We start from the raw sequence: 22,709 nt of genomic DNA, 5'->3' as shown, positions 1-22,709 counted from the left end.
CCCACTTATCGCCCAGTTCATCAAGCTGATGATATGCAGAAGTTGCTTCTAGTAGAGGCCGATATGTTTATGTTATATACTTCTTGACTTGATAACAACCCAAGTGCAGCAGATTGTCTAACGTTTTAAAGGAGGTAGTGTGTAATGGACAAAACAATAATCGATCGCTTCTTACTGACATAAGTCACAATTATTTTCTTTTCTTTATAAACGGACCAATGAGGCTACAGGCTATTTTCACCAGGTGTGGAGCAATGATTGGCTTCATTAAAACAAGTTATTGAAGATACTGAAATAGCTTTAATTCGTTTACATTTTGTAATAATGCGGATATTAAGAGGTTGATAAAATACGCGGCTAATGAAAATGGTTCAGGAATCATATTTAAAGGTAGATGCACTCTACGGATTAGTATTTTCCCTATCGAAAGCTATTGCAAGTGTCCTAATTGTTAACTGAAAAACAAAAAACAATACCATCCATCCATCAAAGAAATGAGGCTGCGGTTGCAGTTTTTAACGTTTACATCGTATGCTAATAACTTCGTTGGCGTGGGAACCAGGATAAGCGTGAAGGGAGGGGAGGGAGGGGGCGTAGAGGAGTCGGTCAATACGCTAAATTATAAGAAAATTCCAAAACTTATGACAGACTGAAAATATAACATAACATCGTAAAACCTCCTAAGTGCTATACTGTTATTTGACGGATTATACATCTTTCCCATTGAATAATGTCATATGGTCGCGCGATGAACAGTTAGAATTAGAAGTAGACAATTACTCGTGAGGTAGAAATGTTTGCTTCTCGATAGGACCAAAGTTGGATATTTTCTGCAGACAAATATACAGGTATGCCTTACAAATGGAAAAATTGTTGTTGTGACTGTAGCCAGTCCAGTCCCCGCGCGGTTACTTTTCGCGTCTTTTTAGTCACGTGACAAACGCGTTTTTGAACTAGAGTAGTCGTAAGTTCGACACAAGTTTCGGTAGATTCACGCTCGTTTAGCGTGCTTTCTTTGTCTTGCTATCGCGATCCTTAAGGTTGGACAAGGTAACAGTGTATGTGCTTTATGTCTTAAGTTCGATAAGTTTTTGTTTTGAGGTTTATTTCCAATTTATTTCATGTGTTTTTGTGCAGCGTCGCTCGACAGATGTTTGCATCGAGCTTTAAGTGTAATTTTTGCGTTTGTTTTGGCTTTACGTCTTCAGTTGAAGTCAGTAAAGAACTACCAGCCTTAGCTAAGTTGGTTCGTTTCATCGATGTAGTTGCAGTTGTTGTTTTAGTTGTTTTTCACTCATTATGCAACATCTCCGAATAATTGAATTGGATGGTACTGAAAACTGTCATTTGTGAATGCAACTGAGCTAATTCGCCTCAATATTGTATTTTTGAAAGTTTAATTTTTTTCTGCAAATAAATATACAGGTATGCTTTACAAATGGGAACATTGCTCTCATTTTAGTTGATTTTCACTGATTATACAACATATCCGAAGAATTGAACTGAATGGTAGCGAAAACTGAAATTTGTAGTTGCAACTGAGGTATTTCGCCTCGATGTTGTATTTATGGAACAATTAAACGATTAAGAACTATTGAGATGAAATAATTTATTATAAACATAAATCTTAAGATTTTTCCATTCGGAAACTATTCACTTTACAGAGCGAATTCATCTAGAAATGGAACAATTAAAATCGACGACTGATGTCATACTATTGTCATGGGATCTATCAAAAACATAAGTACTATACCATTTTTTTTTCTTTCTTCATTCCGTCTTTGGGGTGTAATTCATTCATTTCTACAGGATACGAGTGTCCTATTGAAAGAAATATTTTACATCTCATTAAAATGAAAACTCAATGATGCCAAAGGCAAGTTAAAAAGATAACGTAAAGATAAATCTGTCACGAGTTGATCTGTCGCTTACAGCATTCATTATAAAAATTGCTCGTACAAACTCCTAACATTGTAAATGTACTTACTGCAAACTAATTTTGCGCTAATATTACGATACAGAATAGTTATTTAATAAATATATTTGAAAAAAATCCTTACGCCTTGATTGTTCATGTCAGAATATGGCTAGATGCTTCTTTCCCCGAGGCTTCTCCAACGAACAATTTTGATTCAAACTTCCTCTCTGAGCGCAACATTTACAAGAGGCAGTTTCAGATACCACTATGCGGTTCAGCACGAGAACCTGGCGAAGAAAACGTGGTTCTGACAACCAAGAACGCGCTCGCAGATGCTAACCGCGGAACATGTGAGTGAAAACATGAGAAGACGCACAGGCGTAAAGCATTCTTTATGGTCAACAAAACAAAAGTTTAATGTTCTTAGAAAGTTGTTTTTTAAAAAACGAAAAAAGCCATAATATGGATCGTTCTGTGCAACTACTTTGTTGTTCCGCTTTCCAACAGAGTTTTTGCCTGTTCTTCAGTGTACTACTCTATCAAATTTTGCGCGTTCCCTTGACGTCAGGTGGTTTAAATGCCATTGTAGAGACATGATTAACAGGAATATTTTGCGCCAGTTAGGATCATTGCCTGTCTTTATCAATGCAACATCTACACAAAATAAGTGACTCGAAAGGAAATGAAAATTTTGAATTAGTAAGGTAAATATTTAAATGCAACTTAGCCGGTTTCACCCCAAGGTTTTATCGATAAATGAAACGGCGAGGAAACGTTAAACTGAATTGATCTGTACTTTATCTAAAATTATGATTTTGAAACTATACGTTGCGAGTTCATTGAAAAAAAAATTAAATCGATGAGTGATGCCATAGTTCTGTCATGGGATCGATGGAAAACATGAATACTGCACTTGGGGTAAAATTCATTGGCTTCCATTTAGAGAAAAATGCTTTACAACGCAAGTCGATGAAAAGTCGAGGAGGCAGGGACTTAATCTAAACTGATGGAAATAAAAAAATAAATCCGACACAATGACTGTCGCTACCGGCATAAACTAATCGTGAAAATATATTGTCCAAACTTGCCATTTGTCTATCGCAATCATTGTTTTCTGTAGAGCTTTTTTAAAAGATGAGCTTGGATGAACACCCTTCCCTTTTCGTGTAAGGTTGTCATAAGTTTTAAACGATGAACTTAATTCGTTTTTGTGCGAAGTAGATCTTACAATGTGTGCTTCTCGGCTGACATCTCGTCACAGCAACTTCAGAAGGTGAAAGGTGTTGCACCGAACGCCACTTATGACACAATAACGATGTATTACATCGTGCAGTTCGGTTTCATAACCGCATAATTTTGTCATTGTGGTTAATTGTTTCCAAATCATTTTACGTCTTTACAAAACAAGCTGAAACACCTCTCTTCCTTTGTTTCAACTTATATATTCAACAGACATTAAAAAAAAGTGTTTCGTCGAGAGAGCCTAATAAAAGTCCTCAATACTACATTCTTTCCGGTTGGATTTCGCTTGGGATTACAGGATGTTCTAATACCGAGACATCTTTATCTAACTAGTCACTACTTCCCATACATTTCTAGAGCATAACTACTAGATAAAGTAGAGTTTGTACTTAGCGGACAATGTATTGACAGTGCTGTAAACATTTTACCGGATTGAAGCCCACTTGTTAAAAACCCAAGCGCAACAGATTTTCTAACGTTTTAAAGGAGATAGTGGGTAATGGACAAAACAATACTCGATCGCTTCTTACTGAGATAAGTCACAATTATTTTGTTCTCTTTATAAACGGACCAATGAGGCTGGAGGCTATTTCCACCAGATGTGGAGCAATGGTTCACTTCATAAATACAAAAAATTCAAGATACTGAAATAGCTTTATTCGCTCACGTTTTGTAACAGCGCAGAGAGTAAAAGGTTGATAGATTACGCGGTTAATGATAATAATTCCAAGGAATCATGTTTAAAGGTAGATGTCTGTTGCGATTTAATATGTTTCCTATCGAAAGTTATTGCAAATGTCCCATCTTTTAAATGGGAAAAAAATAGCAAGTTGTAGTTGTTGAGGTCTACATCGTATACAAATAACTTCGTCGGCGTGGGAATCAGGATAAACATGAAGGGAGGGGAGGAAGGGGGCGTAGAGGAGTCGGTCAACGCGCTAAATTATAATAAGACACCAAACTCAATGACAGACTGAAAATATAACATAACATCGCAAAGCTTCCTCAGTGCTATACTGTTGCATGATGGATTTTACGTATTTCCCATTGAATACGATCATTTGCTCGGCTTGATGTGTTACCTCCATTTTTTTTTTTGTTTGTTTTGTTTTTTTGTTTTAAAAATAGATCGAATCGGCCGAATTAAAAGATAACCTAAAGATAAACCTGTCGTGAGATGATCTGTCGCTGATGGCATTCATTGTAAAAATTCCTCGTATAGACTCGCGTTCTGGTTTCTATAGAGCAACATGACTTGGGGAGTTCGAACGAAATTCTCTCTTCCTTTTGTACAAGATTATTTCATTCCACAGGAGAAGCGTCTGACTTATTTCAAAAGGACGAACTTTGTTTTACCGCGAAAGAGGTCAGATACGTATTCTCGGCCGACATCTGTCAGTATAACTTTAGAAGGTTCGTAACTAATCCACCGCGTTTACGTATTACTTCTAAAAGGTGTTGCATATCACGTAAAAACACAACAATCATTAATTATAATTATATCGTCCACTTCAAATTTAAAACAGCATAACTGCGTCATCTTGGTTAATCTTTTTCAACTCGTTTTGTGCCTTAACAAAAATAAAAATTACACATCAAAACAACCTTAAAGATAACTTCCTCTGTTTTCATTAATTTTTTTTATTGTACATGTTTATTTTCTTTACCCTCGTTTTTCCCATATTACGAAACTTAAGAACAGGCGTTTATTACAACAATTTGGTTTGTTTTGAAAGGGTCTTACAAAATCCAACAGTTAGGTCTTTTTGTTTTGGTTTAATTCAACTGGTTTTTACAGGATGTTTCATCACAGAAACATCTATATCTAACCATTCACTACTTGCCCGACATTTCTATCACATTACCAACATATGTAGTATAGACTGTACAGTATTTAAGTAGCGCACAGGTACTGGCATGGTTGTAAACATTTAACGGGAATAAAGCCGATTCATCTCCCAATTCATCAAGCTTACGAAATGCAGAAGTTGCCTCCAGTAGATGCCGGTACGTTTATGTCTATTCTTGACTTGGTAATAACGCACTTACGACAGATTTTCCACCGTATTTCAAGTCTTTTTTGAAGGAGGTAATATGTAATGCACATAAAAATACTCGATCGCTTCTTACGAACAAGAGTCACCAGCTCTCGTTTTTTTTCTTCATAAAGGGACTAATGAGTCTAAAGGATATTTCTATCAGGTGCGGATAGATCACTTCATGTAAAACAAGAAATACTTAGTTTACACTTTGCTATAGCACACAGAATAATGATTAGGTAAAATACGTTTTCAATAATTAAAAACTAGTTCCATTATCATGCCAGTTTAAGGCTAGTTCTTTGTGAGTTAGTGTTTTGCTCAACGAAAACCATAGCAAGTATGTCCCATATATTCATCTGCGCGAATAGAAATAATTGGCATAAGCTGAGACTTCCTATGATAGTTGGACAGGTGCCTTTAACTTCGTGTATCATCAACTTTGCCGGAGGGACTTCTCTGGCAATGCATCTAAGCAAGTGTAGTAAGGCAATTCTACCATAGAATTCCACAAGTCAGGGATTATATTCTCAATTTTTTTTTTAAATCATGAGTTCTATATGAACCTTTTTAATGGTTTTGACCATCGACATTTAAAGGGTCAGTAAACTGAAGAGAAGATAAACATGCGAAAGGGCGAAGGAAGGGGAAGTGTGAATCTTTACGCTCGCGAGCAGCAAGATGCCAAACCGAACATGCAGAACATATAACTTAACAATACGTAACTTGGTAACGATTCACGTGATACATGGTCATCATTTAATATATCTATATACAATTGAAAGGGTTTTTAAAGTCAAGTCGTATGTAAGTGCTTTCTCTGAGATCAGAGCCGGAGCACTCTTCACGTGAAGAGAGACATGGAAGTGAAGTTGAAGATGAAGGACATTGAGGTACGTCAGGTTTTAATTCTGAAAATGTCAACCACCGATCGAACAACTCATAGGGACGATCTGTGACATATTGGACAACTTTTTGTCTTTTTTAGAAGACAATAATATAGCATTAATAAGAGTGAAAACCACAACGCGAGCAACCATTACGTGCCTTCAGCCGAGAATGCATTGCGCATTATTCGCGGGAAATTCGAAGAGGCTGCTTGAACCTTATTTGGAAAACGATCAAAAATCAGATCGCTTGGTAAGGCAATATTTTTTTTTATGAGAATTCCGTTGAGAAGTACATTTGAAACATTTCGATAGTTTATTTCTAAAAAGAGTAAAGGTGTCCTTTGAATTCTCAATTATTTATTCATTTGTTTTTCAACTTTAAGTCTTTCCTATAGCTGCTATTACTACATAACGACAAACTGTTTGACAAGAGGCTCTGAGCTTATTCATTACTTAAAAGGGTTAAATACTGTACCATTGTTTAAGAAGATCTTACATTTGGCACTGAAGATTTCAAAAAAGCTAACTAACAAATAGAAAAATAGTACTAATGATTTCAAAATCAAAAGACGACTAGAGACAAACACAATATTGTTTAAAAACAACTAAGTCTCAAAATGCATTAGACGAGGACACTACATATCGAGAGTAGCGTTGAACCGTTTGGAAAAATATCCTTCAAGTAGCAATTAAGCCCTGATCTCTAATTTAAGGGATGACAACTGGCCTCTGATTAGATATGACAAATGAATCAACAATTTAAGCGTAATTAATAGCGTAAGTCTATAAATATTACTTCATATCAACGATTAAAAATGGAACTAAGCCTTTCTGCGTTTAATCAATTTTTGAACGATCTCAAGGATTACTGACTTTGAAAAGCTGGCTTCCTTTGGTATAGAATCTCCGTAACTAATGCCAGTAATGACTGTCACACTACAAACGAGTTACTCCGACAGCCAACGAACCGAGCAAAACGAACTGACTTTACCGTCAGATTAAAACTGAGGATCGCATTAAACATTTGACAGCTAGTGGCAGCCTGCTTGATGTACTATTTCAGTTCAAATTCATGGCACGACTGCAACTCAACTGCCCCCTCATCGCCAACAACACTTGGATTGATTTGTGAGCCCTTCGCAGTGGAGTTTTCGATGTATGTTGATGGAAAGCAGTGTTCAGCTTTCTTTCAATCGCTCTTGAGTCTGTTGATGACAATCGAAAACAAAGTCAATTGTGTAGCTAGTATTGATATATTCAATGCAGTAAATTTAATGTATCTAACTTTATTTATCCGAAAAACCCATATCTGTTAAAAGTTCATCTCACCTGGCTGTTTCACACACAGTGTAGAGGAAAAATCAGGAACCCCTGAAACAGAAAAATGCTCTAAAAATCACTGAGGTTTTTTTTTTTTTTTTTTACTGTATGAAGAGCTGAGAGCGATTTAGAATTTCTTTGATAATTTAATTTAAATTATACTGCAGTTACACACACAAAACATTGTAGTATAACCAGGTTAGGCTAAAAAGAAATTAGCGATTGAGAAAACTGAGTTTTTTATACTTTTCATAGTAATTGCAATATGCTAATCTGGACGTTGACAAACATTACGTCAAGCCACCTCTATGAAAAAGAAAACAAAAGAAAAAAATCAAAACAAGTTTAAATAATTTAAGAGCCACTGACTGTAAATATCGAGAAACTGCCGACAGCTGCAGAATTTTGTAATTCATTTTATTATTCCAACAGTACTCTTTTGATAAATCTTTCTCCAAAAATTATATAAAAAAGTTCTATCGCGCTTTGTTTTCTTGGCAATATCGAAAAGTTCAAAATACGCGTAGATGACTGTTGTTCTCTCCGCCTCCTCTAAAGCGATGGAAAATTCTGCATTCTCGGCGACCTTGTGCAGTTTCTCGATAATTAGGGTTAGTTGCCCCCAAGCTTTGGGGTAAATGTAGTAGGAGTAGTATTAAAACGTTTATCAGTTACAATTGCCTCCCGGTTAGCTCAATTGGTATAGCGCTGGACTGTTGTGCGGGAGGTCGAGAGTTCGACTCTGGCCGGACCAACACTCAGGGTCTTTAAATAACTGAGAAGAAAGTGCTGCCTTTGTAATAATATCTGCAAATGGTTAGACTTTCTAGTCTGCTCGGATAGGGACGATAAATGGAGGTCCCGTCTCACAAGCCCTTATATGCGATAAAAATTGTGGGACGTTAAAGAACCACACACTCTTCGAAAAGAGAAGGGCACGTAGTGCCCGGTGTTGTGGTCTATCTTTGTGTAGTGTCTAATTTAGGGTGCATTGGGGAGGGAAGGTGAGATCAATACATGGACTGAAGTGGCTGCATAGTGCGCCTGATGAATTTTGACGTCCGATCTCACATTAACTGATTGTAAAGCGCGACTGATTATCTATATAGTAGTTTGCGCTATATAAATGTTAACTTGTTGTTGTTGTTGTTGTTGTTGTACAATAGATGACATAAAAACTGGCAGGAGATTCTGTTCGACAAATGATAATACAGATTTCTACCTTCTCCTCATGTTATTTATCCTTTTTTAGGACCAATTCGATCCCGCAATAATTAAAATGTACAACCATGAAAACTGAGGGATTTGTACACCAGTACTTTCTAGTGTGATTAATTAAATTTCATAAATCACAAAATTAACGCTAACCTGCGTAGAGTTGAGGATGGTAAAAATGTAGGTGAAAACTTTGTGCAATGGTGACAGAAAACCAAACAGCCACGTGACACCCAGCAGGGGAATCATCACCACGCCCGCTTTAATGCCAAGTCTAAAAGATGAGAACAATTGCAACATGGCATGGGAGTTAGTCTTTCCTTAATTTTGTTCGCATTAATTTATCAAATTTAGATAACCCACAGATTCCGTATAAAAAGGAAGTAGGCGAGTATCATAGACCAAGGTGATACCAAGATATTAGGCCGACCGTGGGGGAAACAGTGAATTTTGTTTCTCCGCGAACCTCAATGATCCGCATGGAGAAGCCGAGGAACTAAATTGGAAACCTCGTTTAAATTTGGAAAAAGAGAACGCAATTTTAAAAATTGCATTGCCCCGAGGAATGCATGTATATTTATTTGCATGTTTCACTTAAGCATATATTTATCAAACTTCCATTAGCTTGTTTTGTTCTTGTTGTTGTTATGCCCTGTTTTTTTGTTGATTTGGTGGTTTTTTTTCGTGTGTGATATTTCAAAACATACCTTATTTGCTAGCCGTAGATGTCTTCCGCCAATGGTTCTACAAGCGTAGTAATCTCCCTTATAACTCGTACAAGTATCAAAATGTTGAGCTGAAAAAAAAATTAAAAAAATTAAACTTTATATTGGAAAATGGACGTCGGATCAAAATAAACACGAAAGTCAATTGTTCACGAATGTGTGACAAAGAAAAAGTTCCAATATACGAATCATCATATGATATGAGTTACAAACTTACGGTTTCGATATTAATGTCAAAAAAATCCAGATCAGCTTATTAGTTGAAGACAACCAGCAACTGGAGCAAAGGAAAGGCAAAAAAGTAATGAAAGAAAATTAATATAATTCCAGCCGATGAAACAGTATCTCTTTCAAACCATCTACAATCCCTGGCAGAAGCTAATGATTTTCTTACTATTTCTCACTGGTGTAGTTTTGGAGTCCATCTTTTCCAGAAACGATGCCCAGTGAAATGGCCACCAAGACGATTGGAAGGCCTTCAAATAGAGAGAAAGAAGAATGTAATGTATGTTGGGGAATCATATACCAAATAAGGCGGTAAATATTCATAAATACCCCATGACATGACGTGATACCTGTGTGTCTTGGTGTTGATATTGTACACCTTTACAACAAACAGGTAGAGATAAATTCCCTCGACCAGCATCTAACAGAAAGCGGCCATCAGGAAATACTGCAAAAGAGCTGCTGCTGTGATACAGGCAGTCTGCAAAAAAGAAAGAAAGAACATAGGAGTACATTACCCGGCTGTGAAAATAAATAAAAAAAAATTTCGTCAGTGAATGTGGGAACACGCAGCTCACCATGTTTTCGGTGGCGTTTATCCCGACAAGAAAGATAATCTGTCCAGCTCCAAGGGACACAGAAATACTTAAACGTACTTGTGACAGAGGTTGACGAACATCTCTGACGAAGAAACGAAAATAAAGAAAAAAAACAAAACAAAACAAAGAGGAACGCACGACAAATCATATGATTATAATCAGAAGCAAAATTAAAGTCAAAGGAAAAAAAACCAACATGCAATAAACACAAAATATGCCAATAAATGCATAAGATATTCGACATTCCCATTATATTTGGTTGCAAAGAAGTTGGAAGGAACGCTCTAAATAAAGACTTACTATTTCATAGTTACGTTTTATTTTTTAAATGTCCTTTATGAATTAAAGGAACTGAAAGCAGATGAGCCCTACTGTCACTGATAATATGTGGTACTTGTCCCTTATCAAATATTTCATTGCTTGGCTACCCAAGCAGGAAGATGGACCCATCTTGCCCACTCTGGATTATCCACTTAAATCCCTTGTTTCATTTTGCGTCCATAAAAACGCAACAAAAGAACTCGGCCAATATCCAGCCATCTTGACCTCACGATTGGTCAGTAACGAACATATATTTTACGGACTTAAGTCACTTATTATCCAATCCAATAAACATCAAGTTTTTTTCAAATTGTTGTTGCCAAGAGAGATTTGTACAATAATTTTTTTTTTTTTTTTTTCACGCCCGGTTTAATGCCAAGTCAAAAAGATGAGAACAATTTTAACACAGCATGAGAGTTAGCCTTTTCTTTATCTTCTTCACATTAATTTATCAATATCTTTATAATAAGGAAGTAAGTGATTACCATAGACCAGGGTGATACCAAGCAATTAAGGCTGACCCTGAGTTTTTTTTTTTTTTGGTGACTTGCTGTTCTTGTTGTTTCTATTTGTGTGTGATATTTCAAAACATAGCTTATTTGCTTCCCGTAGTTGTCTTCAGCTAATGGTTCTGGGGCGTGATACCTCCTCCGGGGAATAAAATGAAACCAATTCGATCTAAATGCTGTTTTAGAGATTTTAGAGAGCATCACAAGATTAAATTTACCTCAGAGTTAGAACTTTTTGATTGGACACCTGTGATCAATGCTCCAGATGTTGAAGTAGCAACTTGCATATTAAACAGGGAACTGCAAAATCTTAGGGATAAGTGTTTCCCGGCGAGGAGAGTTATGATGTCTTCATGTGACCCCTACTGGATTACTCCACTAATTAAATATCTTCTAATGAAAGACATGAAAAATCCCAGGAAAAACCTGTAAAAATTTTAATATTCATGACCCATGAAATGTTGTGTAAGGTGACCTAGAAGCCATGAAATACCCATGAAAATTGCATTTCATGGCCTTTCCAGAGGTACTGAAAAACCAATGAATTTCATGTCAAAAGAAATCATGGTGTCAAAATTCACTAGGTTTTAATGGGTTGTAGCAAATCATGACCCATGAATATCCTGTGAATATGTAAAAAATTCATTGACCATGAAAATTTTCCCTGAACTTTCATGGCCTCTCCATGGCATTTTCATGGCACATGAAAGTTAATTGCCAGTTAGTTTTCATGGGGTTCTTGGGAATATGCAAGCACCAGGACAATTCCTTGGAAACCCCATGAATTTGGAATGAAAAAGTGGAGCAACTACAGAATACTCGTCCACCTCATTTATATGTGTCGGGAGGCTTTGAAGAATGAGGAATAACACAATAGACACTATTCTTATTTAATGACATGTGGCCGGGTATTCTGAAGTTTAGCCAAAAAAGTCTCCACTTCACTTGCACCAAAGATAATACAACAGTGTATAATTAGCTGTATGCTTGCAATACAATAACACTCTTGTGTGCTAAAATTCAAATGTAAGCTGTCAAGCAGCAATTTCATGTTATACTATTTGTTCTTGTTGATTCTGCAAATAGAAATTCAAAGATTTCTACTCAATTTTGACTTAACACTCTTGGTAGTGAAGGGCTTAGTTACAGTTGAATAGTTGATTTTTTAATTAAAATCTTGTTGTAACTGTAACAATAAATTGTAATGAAGTTATCCTAAACTGCAGACTAAGGAGCTGTTTGTCTTTTTTTGCTGGGCTGGCAGCTTGTCAAACGTGACTAAAATAATCCTGAAATCTTCAGCTTACTGATAGATTTACTTCATTGTAAAGTGTAAGTTTAAGAAATTGTGGCATGCAATTGACCGATTCGATTCTCAGTCTTGATCACGTACAGAATATTGCAATTTGTACTCACCACAAACTTTCAAAATGGTAGCTTTATAAACGGCCGCTCGACCCTTGTACCGGCCAGTCGATATGTGAACTGTTGTCCCTTCTTTTAACTCCATGGTACCAACGACTTGCTTTTCATTTATACCACTCACGCTGTTCTCGTTTTCCCATTGAACAACGGTAAAACCCATCTTTAGAGATGTTCTATTAAGCAAAACAGTCGAGAAAGAAAATAGCTTAACGCACGAGCGATTAACTGATGAAAAGCACATTCAAAGATCAGCGCCAAATGGAATTTTCTTTGCTTCCGATCACGGGTAAGATCACGTGGATATTTTGGGAATTGTCATTGGCTAATAAAGAGAGTCCGCTGATTGCTAATAAAGAAAGGCCCCTATTGCCGTCTCAACTTTTATCGTTCGAAACGACCTTCGATCGAAACAACCTTCGATCGAACTGACTGGCATTTTTCTGAACGTTTCGCAGCTTGTGGACGATGGATTATCCTTGGATCCATCTTTTGAAGATGATATAAATAATGATGTGAACTCACTCTATGCAAAAATAATCGAGAAGAATCGAACGTACAACAAATGAACGATCTGTGGCCAAAAGTTGTCGAGGAAACAAAGACTTGAAACCCTGACTCGAGTTGTGTTTACGGCAAAGGTGAGAAATAACACAAGCCAATCGCATGTTAAGATTTACTAAAATGATAAACATATATACATGTATGTATATCTCTTGGTACATTTTGTATAGCATACTTTTACCAAAACAAAATTTTAAGCCTCTCAAATTACTCCTTGTCTTAAAACCTTTACATTCAACGTATTGAGAATTTCTTGGAATTATTTGATTGCCATTCATGGGGCATGAAATTCGTTCTAGTGACTTTTAGGGGAAATTAATGGGTCATGAAAGTAGGCTTTTAAAGAAATTCATGGGTCATGGAATTCATTCTGGCGACTTTCAGGGAAATTAATGGGTCATGAAATTAGACTTGCCTCTAATTCGTGGAAAATTCAGGGCTTAAAATAACCCCATGAATCTTCATTTTGCAGTATTCATGGGCCATGAAATGATCTTCATGGGTTTTTTTACTAGAAATTCATGGAATTTTTGTAAAACTACAGTTCATGGTGACTGTAAGATGTTAGAGGTGTGCTTTCTGTAAAGTAAAATAACAGATTGGCTTATGTCAATAATATGATTAACAAGGAGAAACTTAATTGCATTAATGGCTGGAAAGTATTCCTATTCTTTGATTTCTATATTGTTTTTAGCACATAGTGCTAAACTAGAGAATCTGTCTGAAGCATGATCTTGCCTTAACAGTGTAAATGGTTGTAAATTCTCTGTTATGTGATTATTCAATGTTTATATGGTTGTACCATCAACGTTTATTGCTGCTACTCCAGTAGGTGCCGTTAGTAAGACTGTTGGTTTCTCAGGATTTATTGAAGCATAATTATTTATTACATTTTTGCAACAGTGTGGTATATTGTTTTAATCAAATGACTTTTTCCAGAACCACCACCTCCAGTTATAAACAGATAAATTGGTTCAATATTTTGTGACTTCAGACTGTTGAGGTTTTTCAGTTTATTTCTAGTCCACGAAAGTGCCCTGTTGTAAGCTTTGCGTTGCATGTTATTTAATGATCTAACTGATTGACGCAATTTGTCATCAGATATTTCTGTTGGCTGATTATACAGTGTTATTGCTGATGGACCACAATTTTCAGTAGTTCGAGAATTTGCAGCAAGCTGTGAGGGTACTTGTTCATTAAATACCTCATCTGCTGATGATTCATTTTGGAATTCTAGTTGTAGTTGATCAGCATTTTCTTGATATTTATAGGGTCATATGAATGTGTGACAGTGCCATGGTTGTTTCGTAGCCATTCTAGTGCTTCTGTGACTGCTTCTAAGTCAGGTTCAAAGATTGCTCTGTTATGTTCTACGGTGTCTTGTACTCCTAGTTCATTGAATTTTGACACATATTTGTGATCACTTCCAAGGAAGTTAGATTCATCCCTCCATGGGTAATATAGCATTAAGTAGATGATGGAAAAACAGTTCAGGTTGTTTTCTTTTATTTAGTCTATGATATCTGAAAACAGCTGTCACTTTTGTATATTTCATAGTTTCCTTAGTATTCATCAATGATATCTTTTTAGGCAAATTTGATGAATCACTACAACTGCTATTACTATGTTGTATTTCAAAAATGTGATCTGTAAGCACTTCTGGTTGTGCATCAATAGTTTCACTGTTTTCTATTCTATAGTCCTTGTAGTAATAAGCTGCAAATTGTGTATGACAAAGGTTATCTACAGCAGGAATAGAGGCTGTTCTAATACAGTAGCATTCAATGATGTTGGATTTGAATATCTCTGTACTGTCATCATCCAGGTCATTAAGTTCTTGTTTTGTCTGTTAAGTCAGTCTCAACAAATAATGTTGCAGGGAAAATTTTCCTTAGCCAGAGTTCAGGTATACAGGTCTTCAATCAATCAATCAATCAATCAATTTATTTATTTGTTAGCAATACAATATTATCACAGTCCTAGGTGACCCGCAATTAGCAAGCTATTCTAGGCAGGCCACCCTTCTAAAACAAGTGCTGTCTCTGCTAATGATCACATACGATACAATTAAACAAAGATAATCATTAAATAAAAATACACTTGTTAAATAAAATAAAATAAAATTAAGTCCATTGAATAATTAAATAATCAATTGCAAAGTTATCAAGATATATAATACAATTGAAACAAGACTTAAACGAAGAGTTACTTTATCAAGAGATATTTACAAATTTCTGAGCAGCGTATATCAACATTCATCTCCTCATTTTCCAAAAGTTTTAACAGGCGATTTTTAAGTTCACGCTTAAACGGGGTTCTGTTTTTAATACGAAGTTCTTTTGGGATGCTATTCCACAATCTTACACCTATTCTAGCAAAAGAAAATAAAAGTTGGTTAGTTCTAGACGCTTTAACGTATAGATTAGCCGTTGCTGAGAATCTTGTGAAATGGTGATGAACCTGCTCGGAGTGGAGAAAGAGCATAGAAATATTAGATGGGGCATGGTGATTATCAATGTCATGCATCAAAGAGGAAACCAAATGAGAATAGAGCATAGTTATTGGTAAGATTCTGGAGTTAACAATTAGCGGGGCACTATGAATTTTGCTATCCGCAAAACACATTAGTCGTAGAGCACGTTTTTGTAAAATGAGAACCTTATTTAAATGAGTGTTAGCAGCTTGTCCCCAGGCAATAAGACCATAAGAGATATAGGGTTCAATTAAGGAGCGGTAGATGTTAAGAAGTGTGGCAAATGGGACAAGATGTCTTAACCTGGCAATTATACCAATTCCTTTACTAACTTTAGATGAGATATAATCAATATGATACTTCCAAGAGAGGTTATTATCTATCAGGATTCCTAGATATTTCACAAAAGTTTTTTGTTCTAGAGATACACTTTTTTTAAGATCGTTATTATAAATTTTCAAGTGAACTATGTAGTCCAATTTGCGTTGGTAAGGATGGAAAATAACAAAGTTAGATTTACTAGTGTTAAGAGAAAGTTTGTTTGCGTCCAACCAGTCACCCACTTTTGCGAGTTCATCATTAACAACTTTTTCAAGATCCTTAAGATCTTTGTTTGAATAATGATAACTCATAACTTTTTAAATGATAACTCATAATTAGATCCTGGTGAAACAGCTAGTGCTGAGTAATACTGTTCTTCTGTAATACCAACAGAGTTGAAAATATCATGCTGAGTTAGTGAAGAATCATAGCTAGATTTACTTGGATTTAGGACCTCATCTATTTTCTGTTTTACCAAGGAAAGGACTTCTTTTTGTTTCTCCAAAATCATTGCATAGTGGTTCTGCAACAAGAGTAGAATTTGTAAAAAAATTGACCAAAGTTAAATCTGCATTGAATGTTCTTGTATTTCCTACAGGTTTTAGAATGGCTGTGCTTCTGGTACTTTTTTGCTATTAAGTCATGCAGTTCAGCATGAACTGCATGACTTAAGTTAGTGAAGAACTTCCTCCTTAGTTGGCAAGTAAGCCTGTACATGTTTATCTATGTACAGTCTATATATGCTTATTTATTGTCATGGGTTAGCTTGGAGCAGTCGTCACACCATATAAGGGCATGTAAATTGGGACTCCCTTGCATCTGAAATTCAATACGAAGAGCATAGTACACTATTTTACCAAACAGTTTAGCATTAGTGAGCAACACTTCAGTGAAGAATGTTTCAACTCTGTACTGGAAGTGTTTAGCAACTACAACAGGATTAAGATTGAGCATTTCTCTTGACACTTCTCACTGTAAGACAGTGAATCAACTTGTTCATCAGTTAGATTTGACTTGTATTCTTGCTAATACTTGAAAAAGCTCAGGCCATCTTAAATCAGCTCAAGACAATGTCATAAACCTTGTTGGAATGCCAAGTTGTTTAACCATTGCAATTACTTCATACATGAATTTTTGCCAGTATGGTGGTGTTCCTGGTATTTGCCTCAGAAATAAAATGCTTGATCTTGGACAATAAGGTTCACTTAAATCTCTGAGGATTGTCACTTAATTGAGAAGCAGTGACAGATTGCCCATGAACCTTCTTTAGGGCAATATTTATACTATCTGATACTTTCTTTTGTTCAATTATGAATTGTGCAAAAAAGAGGTCTTCAGGGTTTGTGGCAAACCTTCCAGTGCAATGTAAAAGTCTAGCATTAAAATATTTCACTGGTGAAATTGTAACTTGTTGTTCTGCTGTGTACCCATACCTGCCTTTAGGAAACAATACTGGAAATGCTAGTTCTTCATCAAATATAGGGGAGCAATAGCCTGGAGCAGCCTTTTCAGCAAAGAATCAGCAGCAAATAACTTAAACCAATTTAAGCATCTGCTCTCAAAGTTTGACATTAGGAAAATAAATTTCGATCCAATTGCCGCTTTAATCAAGTGTAAAGACATCAACTATATTTTATTTTTAGGATTTTAAATTTTGCAGTCTCAGCACATAGTATATTATTTAAACATGATTCTAGGTTGATGAATCATTAATTTTTTAACATTTGGTTTTTTATTCCTAAACACAACCCCACCAGGTCTGCTGAATACCCCATCATGTTTAAATAAAGTGTTCAGTTCAGTTCAGTTCACATTGTTTATCAAGCATAAATGAGACAGGATGTTTGTTTTCTCCTGGTGCTATACTGTAGACTTCATTTCCTGTTGACTGCTCACTATCTGTAATAACTGGATAGTTTGGTATAATTGACTCTAAGCATGTGTCACATACTGTGGCTCTGTATTCATTTAAGGGGTCATCATTTTCTTCTTCGTTACTATTGAATTTATCATTTTCTCTTGCATTATACTCTAATGCAGGATCACTATCTGTTGTTACACTGTTTGAAGTAGCTTGTTGATTTGTATCATTATCATCTGCATCATTTTGTAAAGCTGTAATGTTGCTATCAATATTGTTAATTACAATTACTATATCTTTGTACAATGGATTATGTACTTTGAGCCAGTGAAGACCTTGCTGTATTAACTCTGGTCGTACTGCTTGAAAATAAACATGTCCTCTAAATTGTAACTTTCTTTTTAGCTTTATGATTATTATACCAGATCTGTCTGGTGGACGAGGGACGTGATTACGTGTCTGATCACATTCTACAGGTACATTGCATATTGCACCTTTAATTTTTCTCTATTGTCCTTTAGGAATGACCACAATCTTCTCAAATACTATGTGTTCAGCTATTAGTATTTCTTGTAGTTTTTCTAGTGAGAATAGTTCTGTGGGTATTTCATCCACATACATATTGTTCACTACCGCCTGACATGGTAATTTTCCTTTTATAACCTTTGAATGACATGTGTTGCGTATATACTGTTTTCCATCAAATGACTGTCGAATATTGAAATATATTTTGCAAGAGTACTTCTTGTTTATTCATGTTATCACTGATTTCCTATAACTGAAGTATTCGATTACAGGCAGTATATATAAAATAAGGGCCTTATCTTAAACTGGTTAATACGCAATTCAACTGATCTGGCTTTCATTAATTTCTCATTGCGTTGCAGGGAAAGTAATTATGTGTTCTTTGTAACATGCAGAGTTGAATATTTTCTTTTAATTTCTTCTAGACACCTTTTTTTTGGCAACAGGTTCCATGCTGTCATACATGTGTTTTTGCCTGTGTTTTCTCGTGATGCGTTTCCTTTCAATTTCAGTAATTTTATATGAACGGCAAATAAATTGTATATCATATTCCAAAGTCTGACATTCTTGTTTATTTTGAATATTATTAATTTCCTCTACTAGATTATTCACACCCCGAATGTGTTTTGTCTGTTTCATTGCAGGTGAATGACTGTCTTCATATGTTAGAAGAGAAAACAATTGCTTTGCTGTTGTATTTTGTTGATATATACAAGCTATACAGACAGACAGACAGACATCTATATTTAATCCACATTAAAAAGCCTGTTTTCCCAGTGTGGTTCCTTAAAATCAAGGTCTCTAAAGATATCCTGCTTTCAATTAAATTACTTAATTCTCCTTGATTTACGCAAGGAACGCCTGGGACCATGACCCCCTTTTGGCGACTAAAACGGCTTGCAATTTCAGACTCGGTCGTTCCTACGGAAGCCTGAGTAACTAGGCTATTATGTTCTAATACCCTACACGTTATTTCTGAAAAGGTGTTGCCCCGAGCGTTATATATGACAGAACAATCATGAATTATATCGTGCATTCCTATTTCATAACCGCGTAATTTTGTCATTGTGGTTAACTGTTTCCAAATCATTTTGAGTCTTAACAAAACTAAAAACTACATTCAGAAACAAGTTGAAACATATAATTATCCTCCTCTGTTTTTACTCATTTACTTACTTTTATGTGGGTGTGGACAAAACGTAGGGTAGGCTCTCGTGTAGGCCATAGCCTACCCTGGGGCGTACCCTATGGCCTACTGGTGGTCAGATTTCTAAAAACAAAAATAAAATCAGTAAGAGTCGAACGAATACGCTGGCGTACAATTTTGTCTCTAAAAAGGGTATACTAAGAGGTCGCTAACACGATTTTCAACGTTCGAGGGAACGAAACAATGCAACTATTACTGCTCTCACCCAAGCTCTCAACCATAACGATAGGTTAATGGGGGGAGGGGCCGATAGTGCGTGGTCGCAGAGGATATGTAAAAATCGCGGCTTCACGGTACAGGCTGTTAGTTGGTAACATATAGTGGAGTGCTAGTGCAAAAATGTGTGGAGGCGCGGTGGCCTCATGGTTAGTGCGCTTGACTTCGGATTGAGTGGTCCGGGTTTCATGCCCCGGCCGGGACATTGTGTTGTGTTCCTAGGCAAGACACTTTACTCTGACAGTGCCTCTCTCCACCCAGGTGTATAAATGGGTACCGGCAATTTAATGCTGAGGGTAACCACTAGGCTCGTAAACAGACTTTAAAAATGTAAAAGTGTAAAAATGTAATGAACTGCGTTATATCGGAGAACATATCCAAGTAAGAAAAGGCAAACATTACTTGCCAGGCCAATTTTTTAAGCGCCGCTTAAGTGCTGTAGATTATTAAATTTGCAACGAGCATTCCGGGACACGCACGCATCGCCGTCATAAACATTTCGCAAACTTTACTTGCTTTTTCCAAAGGAAGGGCCAGTATTGCACTAGTTTGAAAGGAGAGATGATATGATGTTTGCCCAAAAGTTGCGTTTAACAAGCTTCTGTTCCTCGATTTCCTATCAGAAGGTAAAGAAATTTTGATCGGAATGTGGCCGCCAAAACAGCAGAAGAAAGAAAGTCGTTGGTAAGACTACTCAGCAAAACATTCAAAGGTTTCCAGCAATGATATCCTTTTAAAAATCTGACCACAGGTAGGCCACAGGGTAGGCCACAGGGTACGCCACAAGGTAGGCCACAGGGTAGGCCAGGGCCAACACCATGGCCTACCCCACGTTTTGCCTACCCCACGTTTTGTCCACTCCCCTTTTATTACCTGTATTCTTTTCAAGTGTAATAAAAGTCACGAACAGATATTAACAAGGTTTGATTTGTTTCGCCAAGAGAGCCTAATAAAAGCCGCCGATAATCTTTTCTTTCCGGTTTGATTTCGCTTGGGGCTACAGGATGTTCCAATACCGTTCACTGCTTCCCTAACAGTTCTAGAGCATATGCATAACCACTAGATAAAATAGAGTTTTTGCATGCAAATGACGGTCGGTCACGTTTTTACCGGCTCCGCTGTTTTTGCCTTATTTGTTATTTTTCTTATGGCTTTTAGTTCTTATAGCTTGCTATATACTATTCGATTGGATTTATCTGAAGTTTGGCTTTCTCGAAGAATAGATCTTCCTATTTTTGGCAGTGCAAATCGTTGTCACTTCAACTCATTGCTGATGTATCAGACTCGCCATCTTGCATCTAGGCGTGCACGGCGTCGTGGCTTTTTCCTGTTGTCAATCAGTCATTATCCGAATTGGACTTCCACTTTTAATCTCATCTGTTTGGTTATCAGTGGTGACATCAATGTCAATCCTGGTCCAGATGATTTTCAATTTATTCCTTCAAGAATCACTGATCGCCAGTGTTGTCGTTTATCGAATGCCTATCGTTGTCGAAACATTTCAAACCTCACTGAGATCAGATGCGTTTCATCTACAGCCACGCCCATTCAAGTCCAGTGGACCTTATGTACTTTGAATGCTCGTTCGCTCAAGAATAAATGTGCTCTCTTCTTTGACTATGTCTGTGAACATAAAGCGGACGTGTTTGCTATAACCGAGACTTGCCTTTCGCTTAATGACTCGGCGGTGTGCAAGGAGATTACGCCTGCTGAATATAATTTTGTTCACTGCCCAAGGAGCGATCGTGTGGGTGGTGGCATTGGTCTCTTATTCAGGGATGGCATTCATGTTTCGAATATTTATTCTGGTTCCAAGTCATCTTTTGAATTTGCAGAATATTTATTATTTAATGAGTCTTTGCGGTTTAGACTTGTTATTGTTTATCGACCACCTTATTTTTCGTCCCACCCTGTTACTATATCCACGTTTCTGGATGAGTTTGTAGTCTACCTTGATTCGATCATTTTGTCGTCTGAGCCACTTTGTTTAACTGGCGACTTCAATGTTCATGTGGATGATCCTAATGATTCTTCTGCTCATTGTTTCCGCGAGCCACTGAAGTCCATGTCCTTAACTCAGCATGTAAACGTATTAACACATGATCAGGGTCACACATTAGATCTGGTTATTACCCGGAATTCTGACAGTGTCATCTGCGGGGCTCCATTTACTGATTTCCCTATATCGGATCATTTACCGGTGGTCTATTCATTGAGAGTAGCCAAGCGGAACTCGGCTGTTTCTTCTGTTTCATTTAGGAAAGCACGTGTTATTGATACCGCTACCTTCAAGCGTGACGTCATTGATAGGGATTTGTTTTATCACCCGTCTGACAACCTTGAAGAGCTTGTCGTGCAATTTCATAATACCTTGCGAACATTGATGGATCGTCATGCTTCTGTCAAGACAAAACAAATTCGCGCTTGACCCTTCCCTTCATAAACGGACCAATGAGGCTAGAGGCTATTTCCATCAGGTGTGAAGCAATGGTTGGCTTCATTAAAACAAGAAATTCAAGATATTGAAATTGCTTGGTTTACAATTTGTTGTAACGCAGATAGTGAAAGTTTGATAAAAATGCGCGGTTAATGAAAATAGTTCAGGAATCATGCTTAGATGGGGATGTCTATTGTGAATTAGTATTTTCCCTAAAGAAAACGATTGCAAGTATTCCATTTGTCAAATGGAAAAAAAAAATATATCCATCCATTCATCAAAGAAATGAAGTTGCGTGTTGTAATTGTTAACGTTTACACCGTATGCCAATAACTTCGTCGGTATGGGAATTAGGATAACCATGAAGGGAGGGGAGGGAGGGTGTGTGGAGGGGTGAGTCAATAATAAAATTCCAAACCTCACGACAGACCGAAAAATATAGCATAATATCGCAAAATTTCCTCCGCACTATACTGTTTGAACAGTTTTATTTTTCATCTTGATGTCCTATTACCATTTTTTCTATGTTTTTGTTTTAAGAATAGGTCTTCGCTACACGCGCCGCAAGCTTGGCTATGAATTAGACAGTTACTCGTGAGTTAAAAAATGTTCGCCTCTCGATCGGACCAAAGTTGGATATTTTCTTCTGACAAATATACAGCTATGCTTTACAAATGGCA

The 22,709-nt window shown here is 36.6% G+C and overlaps 2 protein-coding genes across 4 annotated transcripts; one reads left to right on the top strand and one right to left on the bottom strand.

The window, feature by feature from the left end:
* Nucleotides 1-6,429: 6,429 nt before the first annotated feature.
* LOC148737018 (uncharacterized) lies at nucleotides 6,430-12,669 on the bottom strand. Of its 2 annotated transcripts, none has more exons than XM_088750757.1 (8): nucleotides 12,420-12,669; nucleotides 9,925-10,055; nucleotides 9,744-9,825; nucleotides 9,567-9,626; nucleotides 9,332-9,420; nucleotides 8,778-8,898; nucleotides 7,419-7,715; nucleotides 6,430-7,294 (listed from the first exon to the last, which is right to left on the bottom strand). In XM_088750757.1, exons 1-4 carry the CDS (start codon nucleotides 12,667-12,669, stop codon nucleotides 9,598-9,600), a joined length of 492 nt encoding a protein of 163 aa, XP_088606883.1. In that variant the 3' UTR covers nucleotides 6,430-7,294; nucleotides 7,419-7,715; nucleotides 8,778-8,898; nucleotides 9,332-9,420; nucleotides 9,567-9,597. The 2 variants fall into 2 exon arrangements, with proteins under 2 accessions (XP_088606883.1, XP_088606884.1); XM_088750758.1 differs by having other exon boundaries at nucleotides 7,419-7,460.
* A 211-nt stretch (nucleotides 12,670-12,880) lies between these two features.
* Nucleotides 12,881-22,340, top strand: LOC148737017 (uncharacterized). Of its 2 annotated transcripts, none has more exons than XM_088750688.1 (3): nucleotides 12,881-13,066; nucleotides 18,050-18,120; nucleotides 18,814-22,340. In XM_088750688.1, the coding sequence occupies exon 3, from the start codon at nucleotides 20,674-20,676 to the stop codon at nucleotides 22,018-22,020; it is 1,347 nt and encodes a 448-aa protein (XP_088606814.1). In that variant the 5' UTR covers nucleotides 12,881-13,066; nucleotides 18,050-18,120; nucleotides 18,814-20,673; the 3' UTR covers nucleotides 22,021-22,340. The 2 variants fall into 2 exon arrangements, with proteins under 2 accessions (XP_088606814.1, XP_088606816.1); XM_088750690.1 differs by lacking the exon at nucleotides 12,881-13,066 and adding an exon at nucleotides 16,464-16,486.
* The last annotated feature ends 369 nt before the right edge of the window (nucleotides 22,341-22,709 follow it).

Source organism: Stylophora pistillata, chromosome 2 (assembly GCF_964205215.1).
Source record: "Stylophora pistillata chromosome 2, jaStyPist1.2, whole genome shotgun sequence".
In the NCBI taxonomy this organism is placed as follows: Eukaryota; Metazoa; Cnidaria; class Anthozoa; order Scleractinia; family Pocilloporidae; genus Stylophora; species Stylophora pistillata.
Note: the sequence above shows the minus strand (reverse complement) of the source record. Positions and strands in the feature narration are given on the sequence as shown.